Here is a 21,500-nt window from a genome sequence, read left to right as displayed (position 1 = left end):
TCCCCATATTAAACTTTATTTGCCATATTGATGCCCACTTGCCCAAGCCTGAACAGATCCTTTGAAATGCGTCATAATGTCTGCTGGTTCTCGTTGCCCTGAACAACTTAGTGTCATCTGCAAACCTAGCCAGTTCACTGCATAGTCCCAACTGCAGACCATCAATGAACAAGTTTAAAAGTACCAGACCGAGTACTATACCTTGTGGTACCTCATTGCTTACTACCTCCCCCTATGAAAACTGCCTATTTATATTCACGCAGGGTTTCCTGTTAATTAACCTGTTTTCATTCCATATGAAGACTTGTACTCTTATTCAATGATTGCTGAGTTTACATAGGAGCCCTTGTTGAGGAAATTTATCAAAAAAATCTGGATTTCTATGTAAACAACATCTACTGGTGTACCCTAGTCCACATGTTTATTCACCCCTTCAAAGAACTCTCAAAGGTTACTGAGACCAGGAACATCCCCTATAAAATCCATGCTGATTCTTTCTCAATACCTTTTGTTCACCAATGTGCTTACTAATCTTTAATAACGGATTCCACGAATTTACCCTGTATCGACGTTAGAGTGACTGATCTGTAATTTTTTAGACCTTCTCTGGAATCTTTTTTAAACATTGGCTACTTTTCAGTCCTTGGGAATAGAGGCAGATTTTAGTACTAGACTGCAATTTTTTGTCAGGAGAGCAACAAGTTCACGAATTCTTTCGGAACTCTTGGATGTATGCCATCTGGGTCTGGTGATTTGTCAGTTTTTAATTTGCCGATCAGTCATAGGACCTCCTATCTCACCACCTCAGTTTAACTCAGGTCTGTGTGGAGCTTATGCTGGTTAACTAAAAAGTTAGTACAGATATTTCTAGAAAAATAAAGCTTATCCTAATAAGAGCTATGAGCCATTTTCTAAGGCTTTGTCCTTTTTATAAACTGTTCTCTGAAATATATATACTGGCCTGCATACCTGTGTTGCTGAAAGTACACAGGCCTGGCACCATTGTGTTTGCCAGACATTTTCTTATCTCATGCAAGAATTCAAACAGAGTGTTCTATTGCTCTCCAACTAATTCTTAGGTAATCTTAACAAACTTGAAAATTTAGAACAGAAGCTGGGCCATATTTCTTGCTTAGCTTCTTTTGAAAGAAAAGGGAACAGACAAGACAGAGACCTAAAACAATGAAACAGCTGTATAATGTCTATCCTGTGTAAAAAAACAAACAAACAGGATTATTCTGACATGTTCCATACTTTTATAGGGGAGTGCAGGTCGTCATATCTCTGAGTATTTGGGATTGCATATTTTTTTACAATTTCTGCCTTTTGAACACCATTTTTTTCCAAGTTACCATATGTCCCAAATAGCCAGTGCCTTCCACCAGAGTTTTTATATTCTCATTAACAAGCTCACTTGATGACCTGGGACCAGACATTCTCAGCTTAGCCAAGCCACACAGGGCTGTTGTGAGGATAAAGCAGCAGTAACCCACATCTGTGTGTGCGACTCTGAACACATAAGGGAGAGAGTAGGATACCAAATGTGATTACATGAGAATACTGCATTTAAAAAACCTCTCAAATTAAGTAGGCAGTTTAGACGGCTTCTTTATTTTCCTTTATTTTTCTTCAGAGCAGGTGAATCTTTGCCTTCCCCTCCCCTGCCTTACAACATCCATCACCATCTTACCTTGCTTCTGTGATTCAATTTACAGTAATCACCCACAAAAAAAGTCTTTTTGTTCCTTTCCTGAAGGATTAGGGAATGTTCAGCCTGGAGAAGAGGAGGTTAAGGAGACATGATTGCTGTATTTGAAAGTATTAGAGGAGGGCAAGGAAAGAATGGTACTGGTTAGATATCAGGGAGGAAATGTTCACTGTCAGAGTAGTTCTGCAGTGGAATCGGCTGCCTAAGGAGGTGGTGAGCTCCCCCTCATTGGCAGCCTTCAAGCAGTAGCGGGACAGATACTTATCTTTGATGGTTTCAGCAGATCCCACCTTCAGCAGGGGGATTGGATTAGATGGCCTGCATGGCCCTTTCCAACTTTATGATTCCTCACATGCTAGAATTAAACAAAATATGAGTACAAAGGCATCTTTAAGACCTTCAAAGTTTTACTCAAGGTGTGAGCCTTCATGTGCATGCCTCAGACAATGAAAAAAAATCATAAGAGTGCATATATAAGGATATATAAGCATATATAAGGAGAGAGTAAATTAGCAAATAGCATCACAACAAATATGTAGCATGTTGATAAAGACTAGACAGTTCCTTTCTAGAATAACAAAATCTGTCCTTTGGATTCAGTTGTCATTCACTAAACTACAGGAGATATAAAGATGTTAAATTACTGATTAATGGCAGACACTTTCCCAGTTGTGGAAAGAAGTAATGAAATGAGACTTGTTGCTAGCCCCATCTGTCTCCACCCAAGCATGGAAGCATCCCTACAAGCCCTGCTGTATTTGTTCTCCTGCCCAAAGACCAAAAAGTTAAAATCCAAATTACATTATATGCATCCTTACATTATATTACAGTCCCATTGTCCCAAATGAAATGAAGAGAGGATTGTAAGGAATATAGATTTTGAATGAGGTTTAATTAGGTTAGCATATGTCATGAGATAAGAATCCAATATTCCTGTTGAGTCCTGGGGATTCCATTGTTTTTAGTGTTGTAATTTGCATCTCCGCAACCTTTCTTTCCAGTCTGTTCTTCAAGTTTCTTTGCAATAAAACAGCTACTTTGAGGTCCCTCACTGAATGTCCTGGAAAATTGAAATGTTCCCCTACAGGTTTCTCAGTCCTGTGATGTTGGATGTCAAATTGTGTCCATTTATTCTTTGGCTGAGGGTTTGACCTGTTTGTCCTGTGTAGAGAACAGAGAGGCATTGTTGGCATTTAATGGCATATACAATGTTACAAGATGAGCTTGTGAATAAGCCTTTGATGGTGTAATGATGTTGTTAGATCCTGTGATTGTGTTGTCTGGGTGCATGTGGCAGCAAAGTTGGCATCTGGGTTTGCTGCAAGCTCTGGTACCAGTGTCCATCTTCAAATTAGATGTTGTATTGTTGTGGGTGTGGAGTTATTTGAGACTGGGGGTTTGTCTGTGTGCAAGAAAAGGTTTGCCTGCCATAATTTGCGAAAGAGGACTGTTATTTTCCAGTAATGGTTGTATGTCACTGATAATGCGCTGAACAGTTTTGAGTTGAGAGCTATATGTAACCACTGGTGGTGTTCTGTTATTGTCCCTTTGGGGTCTGTCTTCTAACAGGTTTTCTCTGGGTAGCCCTCTGGCTTTGTTGATCTGTTTCTTGACCTCATTGGGTATGTATTTTAGTTCCAAGCAGGTGTTTTGTAAACACGAATAAAATTTTGTTGGTCTTAAAGGTGCCTTTGGACTCACATTTTGTTCTACTGCTCCAGACCAACACAGCTAGCCACCTAAATCTACCCTAAAATTGAGGCACAGAAACCAATGTAGCTCCACAGAGGCTTCACAGCAGATATTTGTTGAAGGTTCCTGCAAAGCTGTTGTGAGGATGCTGGCCCCCCTGACTTACCCATGGATCTGTGGGGGGGGGGGAGCCAGCAGGGGTGACTGTGGCCAAGGTGAGGTGGGCTGCATGGGCAGTTGGGAGATGGACAGCTGTGAAAAGCATGAAAGTCTGCCCCACCCCCTCCCAGAATGGCCTATGGTAGGGGCCTAGGCCTGGCTTTGGGGAGAGAAAAGGGATGAAGCTCACCATGAGCTCACCTGGCCAGGATTGCTTGCCCACCCATCTCTCCCTGAATATTAATGGTTTATTGGCAAGAGCACATATAGGTATTTGTGGATTGCTGTTGCTTTGGAGGAGGGTACCATGTTGGGGGATGCATGGGGTAGGTTTCTGTTCTGGTGATTTAAGCTTCATCGACATGTCACCACCTGGGGTAGGGTCCACTTTGTGAAAACTGGCCTGTGTGCCAATAAAAGTTGTAGCCATTTTATTCCAAAAGATGAGAGTGGTGGCATAGAAAGGGTCCTTCACACATGTTGCCCACTCCCTTCCACTCAGTGCTGGAGTAGCGAGTGCTTTGTTCTCCTTATACTGCACATTGTTTTGCTTGCCCTTTTCTATGCCTTGTGCTAGTTTAAGACCTAATAGGATGGTGATGTATGTATCTTAAAAGGTTGTGGATCAAGATGGATGGCCATGTTAGTCTGACTTTAGCAGTAGAAAAGAACAGTAGCACCTCAATGACTAACAAAATTTGTGGCAAGGTATGAGTTTTTGTGTGCCACTGCTCACTTCTCCAGATACAATGAGAAGGCTGTATCTGGCTGTATCTGAAGAAGTGAACAGCCTTGTGTGAAAGCTCATCTGCCAAAAACTTTGTTAGTCTTTAAGGTGCTACTGGACTCCTGATCTTTTCTACTGCTAAGAACATGCTTTGAGTTTTGCTTGCCATAGTAAATCACTAGCTCAACAAACATAATTTAGAAATAACCATCCTATGGTTTTGAATATCTCTATAAATATAATAATTCATTTGTGTTGGATTTTTCATCATCTGTTTGGCTTACATCTTTGGCTTGCTCAGTTCACTGCATTTTGGACAATCTATCCTTTGCTGTGGCTGGACATTCTGGATAAGCCTGCAAGGCTAGATTGCATGGGACTACTCATGACGATGGCCTGGACGCTGCAGCTACCACAATGCACAAGACAACAGTCTGAGGGAGATTAATTGCTGAGTATATTATTTTGTGGCGCAGAGTGGTAAGGCAGTGATATGCTGTCTGAAGCTGTCTGCCCATGAGGTTGGGAGTTCGATCCCAGCAGCCGGCTCAAGGTCAACTCAGCCTTCCATCCTCCAAAGGTCGGTAAATTGAGTACCCAGCTTGCTGGGGGGTAAACGGTAATGACTGGGGAAGGCACTGGCAAACCACCCCGTATTGAGTCTGCCATGAAAACGCTGGAGGGCGTCACCCCAAGGGTCAGACATGACCCAGTGCTTGCACAGGGGATACCTTTACCTTTAAGAGCCTCTTGTGGCACAGAGTGGTAAGGCAGCAGACATGCAGCTCTGCCCATGAGGTTGGGAGTTCAATCCCAGCAGCCGGCTCAAGGTTGACTCAGCCTTCCATCCTTCCGAGGTCAGTAAAATGAGTACCCAGCTTGCTGGGGGTAAACGGTAATGACTGGGGAAGGCACTGGCAAACCACCCCGATTTGAGTCTGCCATGAAAATGCTGGAGGGCGTCAGACATGACTCGGTGCTTGCACGGGGGATACCTTTACCTTTACCTTTTATATTATTTTATTTCAGTTTCTATGTCCACCCCTCTCGGACTAGCCATTCAATAAATATATTTCATATTTTTAGCCCTCCTTTCTCAGGGAGACTCAACATGGATTACATAGTGCAGATAGAGTGAAAAAAGTCATCATACCATATAGGAGATCCAATAAAAATGCAATAGAAATGTGTGTTATGTGCTATCAAGTGGCTTCTGACTTATGGCCAGTATGTGGCCATTAACAGCCTTGCTTAGGTCTTACAAACTGAAGGTCGTGGTTTCCTTGTTTGAATCAATCCATCTCATGTTGTGTCTTCATCTTTTTCTACTGCTTTCAACTTTTTCTAGCATTTTTGTCTTCTCCCATGAGTCTTGTCTTATGTGACCAAAACACGATAGCTTCAGTTTAGTAATTTTAGCATCTGGGAAGAATTCAGACTTGATTTGTTTCCCTTATTTGTTTTTTTGCCAGTCCACAATATCCATAAAACTCTCCTGGAACACCATATTTCAAATGAAGCTACTTTCTTATAGTCAGCTTTCTCCATTGCCTAACTTTCACAACCATACATAGCAGTGAGATGTACAATAGTAGGGCCATTTCTGCATGTGCAAAATGTAGCTAGACAGCCTCCGAATGTTGGCATACTCAGCCAACATCCCAAGGCTGTTGAGTAAGTGGCTTGTAATTTCACCATTTTAAAATTGTGATGCACATAAAATGTGCAAGCTGCCAGTGAGCAACCAGAGGTCAACCAGCAAAAAGACCATATGGAGGAGCAAATGTGCTATGGTCTGGGCAGCTTTGCCCTGCCCTCACACTCACCTCTCCTCCATTTCTGCCATCTCGCTGCCCAAGTGCATCCTTCCCTCCCTCCTCTTGTGTCACACCCTTCTTGTGGGGAAGCATCTTCTGCTGGTGATTGCAGGGTGTGTGTGTGCATGTAGGGCAGGTGGTAGCTCAGGCACCACTGCTGCTGCTTCAGAAAAAGGGCAGGAGTCCAAGGCTTAAAAAAAATCCCCAAACTGATATTGACGTACATAACTCCTTGCATGTGGAAAATTGTGCAGAAGGGATCAGCTAGACCTTTCTCTTTGGTAAGCTAATAATCTTACATGCAGGCATGGAGAGGCTTTATTGCTATTTAATTTATTGCTATATAAGAGGAGCAGAAGGGATGGGAGCGTGAGACACGAGAGGTCTGCCAGCCATGTTTGGATTTTTTTTTGGGGGGGGGTGCTCTATCTTCTGTGGTAACGCATATGCATTTCATTGAGTATGCATTGCCAAGCGTTGGTCTCGATGTTAAAAAAATCATGCTCGGGGGAACTTTGGAGACAAACCTCCATTGATTGACAGGTCAAGGAGCAATGAGTAAAATAACACGTTGCTCTTTCTTGTGCCTTTTCCCCTGCTAGTGAGGAGGGGAGAAGTCGAGACACGGGGGCAGAGTGGGGAGGGGAGAAATGGCGCCATTTACTATCTCACAATTGTGGGCAGGACACAAAGTGCAATTTGGACATTGCCTATGAATTATCTTCACCTTGAACTCCAGTGCCACTTCCTTATACTTAAGGATCTTTTATAGTTCCTGTATGGCTGCCCTTCCGAGTCTGAACCTTCTGCTAAGTTCTTGGTTGCAGTCTTTGTTTTAGGAATATAAAATTGAATGACAGTGTCAACAGCAATCTACCCAGGCAAGCATAAGTCAAGCAATGCAGAAGGTGGGGACTACAGAGATACAAGGCAATGCAATAACCACTCCCATATAAATGCACCCTTCTGCTTCTTGAACATAATGCTCACCAAGGCAGGGCCCACCATAGAGAATCTGCATGAGCTAACAGTTGCTAATTTTTGAGGGGTAAAATGCGAGTGGCTTCCTGCTTGCAAATGCAGGATGGTAAACCTCGCGTTTGCAGCCCTCCTCATGGGAGACCCCTCCTGTGTTTTCCCACTGCCCCATCATGGCTTTTTGCCTCCTAACAAGGGTGCAAGGGAAAACAAACCAAACTTCTCCCTCCACCCCTTGGCTTGTCAATCACAGCAAGCCACCAATCACAGCACAGCAGTTTTCTCATGGACTGAAAATTTCTCCCCCCCTGCCCCCAAATTAATTTTTAAGGCACTTCTGCATTGCTATGTGATAATGCCACAACACAGATACATTTTTAATTAAAATCAACACTTCCATGTTGCTGTGGAGAAATGCCAGAATAATACAGCATTCCCCCCGTTTTTGGGATTCGTGTTCTTTTGGACTTTGGCCCCCTTCTCAGCTCATTCCCCACCTCTAGAAAACAAAAAATGGATTGTGTTTTGCTTGCCTGATCTCAAAAAGACAATGGATACTTTAAAGAAGACTTTATTTTAGCTTTGACAATGTATTTTACCTCTGTACTCACACTGCAATGTGGATCGTGCCATTAAAAAAAAATACTCGGAGCAGCAAATGGAGAGTGGAGGGTTGGTGTGATGACAGGACAACGCTACAGAGAGTATTGTGCCTTTCCCCCTCCATATGGGGTTGCCTCTGGTTGCTCACTGTTTGCTCACTGAAGGGATGTGCAATTGAGGGTTGAAATCCAGTTTTGGTGATTTCCCACATCACAAGTTAACAATGGCCAAAACTCAATCCAGCTCCTTGACAGCCTCGGGATTTAGGTGATGTCATGTGGAGGGGGCTCTAAAAGCTGCCAATATTTGAAGGCTGTCCAGGGGCAGATTCCTTGTGTGGAAATGGTCTATAAATCCAAGGAACATTCAGAAGGCAAAGCATAGTAGGAGAGGCAGTCACACAGGAATGTGCAATTAAGGTATTAAATAGGAGTGGTTGTGTTTTTTAAAAACTATAATGATTTTGTGAGACTGACAGGTTCATATTTATACGTTATGTGATTTTAAAGGGTTTTTAAAATGTGTTTTTGGAGAAGCCACCTTGCTTTTTAAGAAGGAAAGAAGTAGGAAGACATTACAAGGTAACCATTAGTTGTTGCATGCAGATTGGTAGGTTACAGAGGAAAAGAGGTAAAAGCAAACAAAGGCTTTAAAAAAAACTGCTAGAAATGACTTGATTGTCTTAGGAAATTAGTACATTCCTAAAATGAATGAATGTTCTTTTCATTTGCTATTTTCCCCTCCAGTCTTTGCATACGCACTGGACCCTGCTTAGTGCAATCAAGATCAACATTTCCTTATTTATATATTCTTTTATTATACTGTAACTAAAATTATGCTTCAGACCTGTAGGGGGAAAATGTGATGAGTCCCAGACACTGTGTTTTATCACCGAATGCTTTACAGCAACGAGAAACAAATGAGCATGAATTATATTGTCTCTAATCTTGAGGTGTATACACAGAATCATTTAGCAGCAGTGAAGGGTACTGATTTATAGGGAATCAAGTCATCTGATGTCCGGATTCTATCAGGGGTTGCCAGTGGAAATGCTCAGAAAGGTTTTTCCCAGTTTATATTCTGGCTCGTAAGAAGACATGATACAGTGAACAGTGAAGGGAAGAAATCTAGAAAGGCGGGGGGGGGGGGGAAGAAATGAAAAAAAATCTGCTTTTCCATCTTAAGGAAAACATAGAGATTCACTAAAAATAGGCTAAAGTAAGAAGTAATTTAAAATACCCAATAGAAAACAATCCCATGTACATCTAAGAACAAAACAGTCTAGAGTAAACACAGTTTCAGGACTTCCCAAATGCCTATGTTTTGAAACTTCATAGGGTCCCACTCCAATAGACCTCCTTTGGGATAGAATTTCATAGCTGCCATGAAAAAGGCTCTGCACTGTAGCTCCCAACTATAAATCTTACTCAATGAGGGGAGCATAATGAGTAATATTTTATCTATGATACAATGCATGCCATTAATAACTTTATAGACAACCATCAGCAGATCAGGTGTCGTATGCAACTGGAAGGGCACTAATTGTATGTGGTGTCTTGGGCCAACCCTCAACAAAAGGCAGGTGGCAATGTTTTGTGTACAGTGTTGTAGTTGACACATGAGATTGCCAGGCCATGGTGTACACTCATAGTCCTTGCCCTTCAAAGAGGATACTGCCAGTATTTGAGGATTAGTTTATGGGGGACTTCTGGCTACAGCTCTCAACTTGCCTTACAGGAGCGATGCTCAAGTTAGGAGCATTGTCAGCCTACAAAGCTGTTCCTTAAGATATGTATGAACACACCAAGGCAAGCAGACTTTCCCATCCTAGGTCATACATGCTAGCCATGTATGGGAAGTCTTGGAAGAAAACAGGCTACCAAAGAAGGACGGTATATTTGGATATTTGGGGGAGGGGGTGCAGAAGCAAGGGATCTGAGCTTAGGAAGCCAGAGCCCACTTCCTTTAATCCTTTCCTTAACTGAAATTATATTACTTTCATATAGCAAAAGAGCACATTTCTGTGTTCTCGTTATATACAAAATTAAAGTGGGTGAATTTGGGTCCCTTTGGAACCTTTTGTTCCTTAAGTGTTGGCCTGTTCATTCCATCCCTTTCTTACTGATCAGTTAATTCCCCTGTCTTGTTTTCTCTCTGGCTTGCGATGCTAAAAGAGAGAAGAAAATCTCACTGAGCTGTGTTCACTGTTGAACTTTCTTGGGCTCATGTCGTGCGGAAAGAGGGTGGTCTGCCTGGCACTGACCAGGACCTGTGCTTTTTCCATCATACTTTCCACCCTATGAAATAGGCTTCCCATGGAAGTGGGGGCAGGTGCTGTGAGTTAAGGAGGAGGTGCAAACCTCTCATTTACCAGGGTTTGTGATGGTGTCTAGGTTGCTTCAGGCATTTTTTAGAGAGGTGATAGGGGTATATTGTATATTTTGAACATAAGCAGTCTTGAGAACTGAAGAAAGATGGGATATGAATGTTTTAATTATAAAGAAAAAACATTTTTAATTAGTAAATCATTCTTGTTTGTCCAGCATAACAAGTGAGGTCATATTTCCATCATTTCTGTCTCAAAAGTGAAGGTTGTAGAAAGGCCTTGGACCAAATAACTTGTTGATTACATGTCAACAATTGTCTGTCTGGGCAGTTCAAAACATGACTGAACTCAGCTGAAATGGAAGGAGATATATGCCTCAACTGAGAAAACCTGGAACTAAGGTTTAATGACAGATTTTATCAACTTTATCCAAACTTGGTCAATTCAAAACAGGTAGTAGCTTCCTGAGTCTTCAACAATGAATACTGTTAAATAAGGGTATTCTTTTAAATATTAAATTCAACCTGCTTCCATAAATATGAAAATATATTTTGTACTATTACATTCTTTAAAAATCCTTCTCCATATTTTCATGATAAAGACAGTTTGATTTGCATTTGTTATATGTGTAATGGCTAAGTAACCTGCTTACATACTAAAGGAAATAGTGAGGCATATCTTTTGGCACATCATAGAAAAAGCTTCTGGAACAGAACAGCAAATGTGTGTACTAAATCTCTGGCTTTAGTGCACAGAAGATTTGACCCTTGTCAGGAGTCTTGAAGGTCACTGGTTAATTTATGGATTAATCAGTTTAAGAGTGATACCCAACCAGTGACAGATCTCTGTGTGCCTCTGTGTTTTTGTGTGTGGCTGTAATAGACTTACTATTTGTTATAATGCTTTTCGTCGGACCATGAAACTCTGATGTAAAGCTTATCTCTGATCTTTGACTTTTGCTGTACTCATGGGATCCTGTGTATGCCTTGGAGGGGAAAGGAACCATGAATTTCTTAACATTTGACACCTGGCCCTGCCAGGTTTCTTGTCCACAGTCTTAGACACAGCACTTTTCAAAGCATTAATAATCGTTAAGCTGTTAAGCTGTATGACCAGTGGGTCATAAAAAACTATTGTGCTTAGTCTTCACAGATGGATTATCATCCTGACATGTAATCCTGTTTCACTTTTGTCTTTTTTCACAGCTGTTGTGAACTTGGACAACTCTGTGGTTGACTTAGAGACCCTTCAAGCCCTTTATGAAAATGTGAGTAACAAGGCAAAAAAAGATACTAATTTGTATATGTATTTGAACACTTTTTCTTTGTGCAGCAAAGGAGCACTCACAGTTGATTTTGTGGCTATAGATGTTCTGTTGTTGATAAAATGGTTTTGCAATGAAAATGAATTGGCTAACAATATGCAGATACTGAGAAGTCATCCCTGTCTGGGAAATTTTATAACCCTTTGGAGACATTGCATTACAAAAATAGCGCAAACCCATCTGTGTCCTTTGAATGCAGAGGGATTTTGCTTAGGATGGCACTCCAAGACACGTTTCCTAGCATAATGGGAAAACATAACAGAAAAATAAAATTTCTTTGACACACAAAGCTTACTGATGCTGCAACATGTTTGGTATGGTTGTTTCGAATATACAACAATTTATTTGATAGTGAAATGGCCAAATTGTATTTTTTATTTGGGGGTGGGGAACTGACCAGTTTTTTTTTTGGGGGGGGCTGCATAGCTCCTGTTGACTCTCCCTGCTCCAGGAGTCAGTGGAAGGGGGGGGGGGAACTTCCATTGTTTTTACCATAGTGTTTTGCATAATTCTTGAAGTGGAGTGATGTCACCTTAAGTTTTCCCCTGATACAACACACCTCTCCCCAGACAGTGGTTGGCAACCATAAGAAATGTTGTGTGGATTTTCAGTTGAAGATAAGCTGCCATGTATGATAGAGCCTCTTGTGGCGCAGAGTGGTAAGGCAGCGACATGCTGTCTGAAGCTGTCTGCCCATGAGGTTGGGAGTTCGATCCCAGCAGCCAGCTCAAGGTTGACTCAGCCTTCCATCCTTCCGAGGTCGGTAAAATGAGTACCCAGCTTGCTGGGGGGTAAACGGTAATGACTGGGGAAGGCACTGGCAAACCACCCTGTATTGAGTCTGCCATGAAAATGCTAGAGGGCGTCACCCCAAGGGTCAGACGTGACTCGGTGCTTGCACAGGGGATACCTTTACCTTTATGATAGATTTACCTCAGTACCATATTGTAGTGAGTATAAAATGGCTGTTTTCTCCATGTGAATTAATCTGAAGACACATCAGCTACATGGAGGAATTGGGAAGCATTTAAATCATTATGACCCTGCTTATAGCTATTATCTTCTATCAGCAATTTGCATATTTCAATATATTTGAAATTCAATATATTTTCCAGCTGTAACAGTGCATGCCCTGGAGTGCATTTTTAATAATAGTATTAAAATTTATATTTATTTGAATTAACATACACTGAGTGCAGGGCCTGCTCAATACTGCAGATGGAAAGAATCTCATTCAACAGTCTGATCCCAAGAAAAATTGCTGGAGGAGTTGGTGTTCATTTCATAACACATCCCTGTATTACAAGTTAGAGAGGCTCTTGCTGTGTAAATCTTGCCCAGTGTTACTTGTTCCCTGTCTGCAGTGCCAGCTGCTCATGGTTGAAGGGGGAGGGGTGATATCTGATGCCTGTAAAGGAAAGGGCATCTTGTTATAAGCCTGAGGCAGATACCTGCTATTATTCTCACTATAATAATGTCAACTTCTGATGGAAATGCCTTATCAAGATACCACTGTTGTGCCAGTCATGGACAGTGGATGTGCTTCACCTTGGGAGAAGAGTGAGAGGGAGGGAAAATGTTCTGTTTGCAGGCTGTCATAATTGTTGCTTGTTTAGAAACAGAGAGTGGGGAGAAGGTGCTAACATCTGTCCTGTTCATGAAGTAGCAGTCAATGCATTACAAGCTTAAGGAGCTGGTGATCTCACCCCTGGATGTCAGAGAGAGATAAAATGGCTAATCCCTACTTGGAAGTTAATTCACCTGGAAGTTTGTTCTACGGCTGGAGCAGCCTCACCTGCATCTGTGAGCTGTGAATATGGGTGCTAAATATGCTGACATTCAAGCAGTCCAATGGGCAGCATTAAGGTTGCAGGAGCCAAACTCTTCCTGCTTCCCTTTTGTCACTGACTCCACTTTGTCCTCCCTGGTGGGAGGGAGAGCACTGGAAAGGTCTGGTAGAATCTCCCAGTTTCCCTATAATATACTTAAAAATTGTTGATTATCTTACATGAAGTCTTCTGTTACTTTTTATACACTGCATTAATTGTTGATTCTGAGGATTTCTTCCCCTTTCTCTCTTGCTCATTCAACTTAAAACATTTGTGGTGCTAGTTCTCAGGCATTCTATTTGATCTCAAAACCATATGGGAGTGTTTGTTTTATGATCTCTCTTCAAAATGTAATCACTGTTTTTTTCTGATTACATATGTTTGGCATAGCGCTTTCCCTTCGAGATGTGAAAGAAGTTTGAGCAGTCTCCAAGTCTAAACACACCCTAATTTCAAAAGCCACAATCCTGCGGGCTCAATTCCTGTTTACTGAGGAATTAAAGTCTTGTTAAACTGTGCAGTTCCTAAATACATCTTAGCCATTTTATCTTTCAACAATAACAAATATTTAATTTTTTTAGGGATATTGATCTGTATTTTGCTTGGCTAAAGAAGAAGATATTGGATTAATACTGCATGTATTTTTCCCGACTCCTCCTCAGCTTGTATATATCTTCTCCATAATGTGGTTATAGTAAAGGCTCATCAAATGAGCTTTCATTATCATTACTTTCCCTATAGCCTTTGAAATCAAGAGTCATTTATTTTGTTTTCTCAAGCAGTTCTCCTAAAAACAGAGTTTCAAAAAAATTACATGCATAAATAAAATCCTATTAAGAAACATTTTTAAAAGGTCGGTGAGAATATTAATGGGATGTTTTGAAGGTGGTAGTTTGGGGAAATGATGTCATTGCCAACTTCTCGGGGAGGGGGGTTGTAGTTACACATATTATAAATGATTAGTTTGAAGTCCTAACAATTGTTTCAGAGGATAGCCATGTTGGTCTGTAGTAGAGTACCTAGATTCAATTACAGTATCTGACATAAACAGTTCCACAGGGCCTGCAAAAAGGAGCTCTTCCGCCAGGCATTTGGCTGAGACCAGACGTAATCAACAGCGACCAAAGGGCCCCTGCTCCCCCTGCCCCCCCTCAGAATTCCACTAGTAAGCCCTGGACCTGTTTGTACTGTTACACTGTTGTTATATTGTACTGTTACATTGTTATCTGGTTACAACTATTAGTTATTATTATAAGGTTATTCACATGTTTTTATAGACCGTTTTATGTATTGTTCCTTGTTCTTATGTAAACTGCCCTGAGCCTCCGGGGAGGGCAGTATATAAGTATGATAGATAAATAAATAAATAAATAAATAAATAAATAAATAAATAAATAAATAAATATGTATCTGACAAAGGGAGTCAGATGTATCTGATAGAGGGGACTGTGAGTCTCTAGAAATCTTGCTAGTTTCTAGTGTCCTAATGGACTCTATTCTGTAGAAAAACATCTGAAACAGAATTTTGAAATATTCTTTGTCTATAGTCAGATCCATCCAATTGCAACCTTATCTACCAGCCTCCATTTTTAATCTTATTCATGTCATAAGGCACTGTGGGTGTTTAAAAAAAAGAAAAACATAAAAGCAAACCGAAACTTTATCTAAATGTGATACTAGTTGAGGTAAAACTATTGTCCCATTGAACTTTGTTTTCAATGTGGTTTTGGAAGGCCAAACAACAATAGGCTAGTTCGCCCCCTCGTCACGGCAAGGAATGCGTTGTTGTTAGTTGCGACTGTTAACTTGATAGAGTTTTGAATGGATAGCATCTCTTTCCCAACAAGTTGCTGTGTAAGTGCAGAATCACATAGAATGGTGTTTTGCTTTGGAAAGTATCACAGCATATCTTATTCTATAGGAAAGAGGAAAAATAATTACACAAATAACTGAAGTTTATAATCAGGTTTTACAAAATCAAGGAATTAAAATGGTGTTTAATATTATTGTATTTTCTAAGGAAGGCCTGTGGTATGTTTCTTTTTAACAAATGTAGTTACATCTTAGGTCATTGGCAATAAATCTCTGAGCTTCAAATGATGTGGACAAATATATATATATTTTAAAATGTTATTAAGAGGGTTAGAAAAAAGATAAAACTAAAATAAATACAAAATCAACATTAAAAACAAAAAAGAAAGCATAACAAGAAACATACAGAAATATAAAGACAAGGCTTCTGGTTTTCTCTTTGACAAATACAAATAAAGTTACAAACTTATCACTTACTTTATAACTACAGAAGAAAAAAAGCTCTATTTTTTTCTTGGTAAACATCTTCCTTATGGTGTTCCAAGAGGCAACTGGCTGCTAATGATGGGAACAGAATGCTGAACTAGATGAGCCCCTAGTCCAGTCCAGCAGGCAGTCCTTCAGTTGTTTTATTACAAAGGAATTTCAGAAAGACTGGAATGGGAGATTGCTGCATTACGAGTTAATACGACATTCAGGACAATGGAATCTCCAGGGCTTAACAGAGATATTAGGTTATTATCTCCCCTGCTATACCACTCAACTCTCGCTTATACCCAGAATTAAACATTTTTGGTCTTAAAGGTGCCACTGGATTCAAACTTAGTTATCCTATCTGTTTGCTAACTTTTATTATCTGTACGCTAATTTTCTGATATTCACAGATCTCACCAACTGTTTTAATCCAATTTTAGCTATACAACATTCAGTTACTTATGCATCTTGACTCTAATTAGCCTTTCCTGACAACTAGCCCCCCTCCCCCGCATCTCTAATAGTTGATGAAGTATACCTTGAGAAGTGTGCATGCATAGGAAAGTGTCGAATTAAATTTTAGCAAGGTGTTAGAGAGTAACTGGTTTGTTCTGGCCAAGTTCATCTTCATAATTGAGATCTGGAGAATTCTATGCTGTGAAAAGGAATGACTAATCTCCTGTAGTTGTGCTTTCTGTCAGTCTTTGAAATGTTGGAACATGTGTAGAACAGTGGTCCCCAACCCATGGGCTGCGGCCCGAAGGCCTCGTGCCGGGCTGTGAAGGCCTCGCACCGGGCCGCGGCTCCTTCTTCCCTCCCCCCCCCAAAGCGAGAAGCTTGCCGGGCCGCGAGCAAATCAGGCCCGGCAAGCTTCTTGCTTCAGGAGGGGAGGGAAGAGAAGCTTGCTGAGCCGCAAGCTAATTGGCCGCTTTAGCGGCCGATTTGCTTGCGGCCCGGAGGGGCTGGGAGAGGAAGCCGCGGCCGCCGGCATGGCGGCGGCACAAATGCGCATGTGCGGAGTGCCGCGCACGCGCGTTTGCGCTGGGGCTGCCGTGCGTGCGTGGGCCCCCGGGCCGCCCTCTCCCCCCACTACGCCGCAGTGGTCCGCGGCAAGCAGAAGCTTGCGGACCGCTGGTGTAGAACACAACCCAGTAATATAATACTGAGGTGATCAATGGATCATAAATAAACTGATTGAGAATACTGAGATGGATTCTGTGGATTTCTCCACAGCCTCCATGCAAAACATTTTAATAGGGATAATACTTTTAAATTATAATGCTGAAAACAGTGCAAAATGAAATTCTAAATCAAAATTTTAAATGTGGGACTGAGTGCAATACTCTCAAAACTGAAGTATAATTTTTCTGGATTGAGGAGTGCTTAGACCTTGAATAAAACAGTGTTGGTCTTGCCTCTGGATGCAAACTTTCTTCTCTTGCTTCTGACCAACATGACTACCTGAATCTATATCATATAAAAGTAATTTTAGACCAGGGGGAAAAGATTGCAGTTGCAAATATCATGAGTCATGATATTTTGCTCATCTATGAGCTCTTCTGTGTTGTAATCATTAAACACAAGTTTTTTTTTCATTTAATGAATTGGGAGATATGATGGTCAGTCTGACTCAAATAAAACATGGCACAAATTCTAAGGTATGGACAAAAGGAAGGATTTTGGCTTGGATTTGAATTACTACAACAGAGGAGATGCCTAAGGCTTCCCCTACATCTTTGACAGCATTAAGTGACGACAAAAAGATCTGATTTCTTAAGCGGGGAAGGAGTCTTTAAACAAACGAAAAGAAAATGTCTAGTGTCCAGATGTGCTAAATGAGAATCACTTCACAGGTCGGTGATTAAGATGGTAGTAAAAGGAATTTTAGATTTAGTGAAGAATTTCTGTGAAGGAAATAAAATGTACCAGAAGTAGAAGAAAACAAGGGCTTTCTACGTAAATTTTATTTCCTACACAGAAATCACACTCATTAAAATCAGTCAGACAAACAGAATTCCTGATGTCATTGTGTCAACCACAAACGTGCTCTGCTTAGAAATACATTGATCTATGAACAATGTACAGAATCATATAGTTATGATCATTCAAGGATTTATGAAGAAATGTTTGAATACTGCAAAAGACCAAATATGTTTTTTCCTCCTCGCTTGAAGTATGTTTGATGGAGAACTTTAACATATTATTATTATTTATTTGATTTATATCCTGCCCTTTACTCAGCATCTCAGGGCAGCTAACAGCATGAATAAAATAGCTAAACTGTATGTTGTGCTATAATACAATTAGCTTGTACCCAGAGGCTTTCCCTGTAATTTATTTCATTGCATTATTTCAAAGAAGTGTCAAATGCAATCAGGAGCTAATGAAATTTTATATAAACCATCTGCTGAATGTTCCCTTTGATAAAATGCCTTTGAGGAGAATAGGAAAGCCCCTTTTATATTCTACTCTTTGATTGTGTGTCATTTTGTTTTCCAGGCTAATTTTTTTTCTTAGCTAAAATGAGCTTTTGGGCTTCACAAGTCATAGCACAACAATATCATAAAATGTTGCTCATATTTCAAGGAACAGGTGACAGAAATTAACTGTTCCAGCAGTATTGATACAAAGGCAAAAGTGTCATTGTTCAGCTCATCACTGGAGTATCTTATATGCTAAGTCTGGATATCTTTGCATACTTAAATTCAGTGACTGTAGCCTTTTGCATCCAACTCACATATTGATTCCTTCCTTCCTATTTTTCTGTGCTGTTATATGCCCAGTCAAGGTGTTGCTTTATGCTTGCTTGCCTAAACTCCTTTGCATTGGCTTGGCCCAGAGACAGATATGATAGGATTTCTTATGAAGATTGGCATTGTCTTTGCAATAAACATCTACCTGCAACAGTTGCAAATATGCTACTCCATTGCCCCAGTCTTGCAGTTCCAGAATCACATTATCTTACACCATGGTTAAGAAACTAATTCACACCGATGAATTTTATTTATTTATTTATTTATTTATTTATTTATTTATTTATTTATTTATTTATTTATTTATTTATTTATTTATTTATTTATTTATTGCATTTATATACCACCCTCCCCGAAGACTCAGTTGTGGTTCTTCTGGAAGATAAGGATCCCCTTATTTCAGAGGCTGTAGCAGGTTTTCTGTTTATAACACTTTGCTGCCATTAGGCTCGCAGAATGGGCCTTTTATCCTTTACAACAGTGGTCCCCAACCCCTGGTCCAGGGCTGCGGCTCCTCCTCATCCTCCCCGGCTGATGCCTCAGTGGCTGCCCTGCCACTCTGCTGCCGGTTCACCTTTGGTGGTCTCCAGCAGCTGCCATGGCTGGGGCTCCCCCTCGACATGGCACTGGGCAGCTGCTGCTGGCAGCGCCCCCCAGCAGGCAGCGGGAAGCCAGGAGTGCCAGCGGTAAAGCAAGTGGAGCAGGGGCTCAGGCAGCAGTACCGACATCCCTCGGCTAAAGACTACCCCCCCCCCAGGCCTCAGTAAAATTGTCAAGTGTTGACTGTTCCCCAGTGATAAAAAGGTTGGGGACCACTGCTTTACAAGTATTTTATATTTAATTAATTTCAATTTTATTCTGATACCTATTTATGTATCATTTCATAGCCAATGCCAATAAAGGTCTCTGATTGATTGAAATCTGGAGTGGTGAATGAGCAAGGCAGATTTTTCTACAAACCTGAAAGAGCCCTAGGTTTGCAGAACAATATAAATCTTAAAAAAAAAAAAGATTGGGCAGCCCTGTGGACATACACCAACACTTTCCTGTGTAAGAGAATAGTGTTCCCAAGGAACATTATCAGTGCCATCTGATGAACGTTTTCCTGGAAGTATAATATATCCAATAGTCCTAAATACTATTCTGAGTAGACCTGCTTAGAATTGCTCTATAATGGTGCCATTTGAAGCAGAGTTATACCCTTATAAAGTTTTGAAGTCAGTTGGCTATAAAGGGTATAACTCTGACTGTTTCCATACAAAGGCAGAAAATGTGTGCCATCTCCTGCTTGTAAACGTGCAATGGTAAACCACGTGTATGGCCACTCCCTGATGGGAGACTCCTCCCACCTTATCCCACCATCTTATCATGGCTGTTTGCTTCCCGATGAGATGGCAGAGAAGCCAGAAGTGTGGACCATCCACAGCTTTCCCCCTGCTTCTTTGGTTGTCAATCAACATAAGTGACCAATCCCCTCACAGCAGTAGTTTTTGGGACAGAAATGCCCCCCCCCACAAGTCCCAAAATCAATTTAAAAATTAAACTTCTATGTTGGTACAGGGTCATGCTACAACAATAAAACATTTTTCTAGATTTCTTTTCAGGATTCTTTTTATGATGGTCTCAATTCATGTTTGGGTATATTTCTGCTACGCTTGAGACTTACGCTGGCCATGGTAATTGGACCCCGAGGATTGTGTGTTCACAATACAGAAAAAAATATATAAAACACACATGCGAAGCTAATAGAAAGAGGTTTGCATCATAAAATGTCCCCCCACTTTATCCATTCATGCCCTACCACCAAAAAGCAGAAACTTTGAATGTGTTTTAGATAGGGTTGCTAGCCGCTCCCAATATTGCTGTGCACTCTGAAGTGAACATGACAGTACATTTTATTTCCACTGATAGATGGACATGTTGGTTTGTATTCCCGTAGCAATTCAGACTGTGTCTTTTTATAAAAAATGCCATTCTGGAAATGGAGAGAGAAGGGCAGGTACAAGGGTGGGGAAACTACTAGTGAGACTGTCACACATTTCTTCATCCAGACAGGCTTGCCCCAGTTTTTGCCTCGTTGTGAACCATGATAAGAAAGAGAAAATGGATTCTCCTGCTTTCCCTTATCAGGGGCAAAACGGAGATGGAAGCTCATGCCAACTCCTTGTTGCTACCAATGTCATCAGTAAGTAGCATTAAAACCTGCTAACAATGAGATGCTTGGTAGGGGCAAATTCCTTGTGTGAAAATTATATATGCTACGGATAACACTGGAAATGTAGGGTGTGAAAGTAAAGCAAGCTTCATTCTTTCCCCAAACAGCAGTTCTTTACAATTACAACTAAAGTAGCATAGGCTGAATTACAAAGGGTCTAGAGACAAGGTTCTGAGTTAGGGTGTAGAAATAGTTTTGTGTTATTATTTTTATTTGCATTCATTCATTTTCATGTTTCCATTGGAGTGTTTCCACATTCTCATGAGTTGTCTATAGTCAGGATATCAATAGCTTGTTTTCCATACAGTTATATTTTCCAGCCTGGCACTTACAACCCCTGAAAGCTTTCCAGGGCAGAGCCCTGGAAAATGGCATTGCTGACATCATTACATCATTTTTGGACCAAAACCTGGAATGCTGGGCATAAGATGTTGCCAGCCACAACCCACTCTATCACACTGACAGGCTAACAATGTTCTAAATTTCCCTTTACCTCAGTATATAGTCATTTTTCCTCCAGAGCCGGCTTGGTGTAGTGGTTAAGAGCAGCAGTTTCTAATCTTGCAAGCTGAGTTTGATTCCCCACTCCTCCATATGCAGCCAGCTGGGTGATCTTGGGCTAGTCACAGCCCTGATAGTGCTGTTCTCACAAAGCAGTCCTGTCAGAGTTCTCTCAGCCCCACCTATCACACAAGATATCTGTTGTGGGAAGAAGAAGGGAAGGTGATTGTAAACTGCTTTGAGACTCTAAGGAGTAGTCAAAAGCAGGGTATAAAAAGCAGCTCTTCTTCAGTGTGGTGAAGTGATAAAGGGTGGCAGATTCTCATCTGGAGAACCGGGTTTGATTCCCATTCCTCCACAGGCAGGCAGTTGGATGACCTTGGGCCAGTCACAGTTCTCTCAGAGCTCTCTCAGCCCTACCTACCTCATAGGGTGTCTGTTGTGGGGAGAGCAAGGGAAATGTGTAAGCCACTTTAGACGTTGTTGTGTAGTGAAAAGCAGGGATTTAAAAAAGCTCTTATGATGATGATGATGATGATGATGATGATGATGTTAATGAGATAAATTACTTCTACTAGCAAT

At 41.0% G+C, this 21,500-nt stretch overlaps 1 protein-coding gene across 2 annotated transcripts in view; it reads left to right on the top strand.

The window, feature by feature from the left end:
- The window catches only part of FMN2 (formin 2), a 223,718-nt gene that overhangs the window by 131,143 nt on the left and 71,075 nt on the right, over window positions 1-21,500 (top strand). For both annotated transcript variants that reach the window (XM_077345246.1, XM_077345237.1), the window contains one exon: window positions 11,216-11,277. In XM_077345246.1, the coding sequence (XP_077201361.1) occupies window positions 11,216-11,277 (62 nt within the window). The remainder of the gene's footprint in view (window positions 1-11,215; window positions 11,278-21,500) is intronic.

The sequence above is a fragment of the Paroedura picta genome, chromosome 1 (genome assembly GCF_049243985.1).
Source record: "Paroedura picta isolate Pp20150507F chromosome 1, Ppicta_v3.0, whole genome shotgun sequence".
NCBI lineage: Eukaryota > Metazoa > Chordata > Lepidosauria > Squamata > Gekkonidae > Paroedura > Paroedura picta.
Note: the sequence above shows the minus strand (reverse complement) of the source record. Positions and strands in the feature narration are given on the sequence as shown.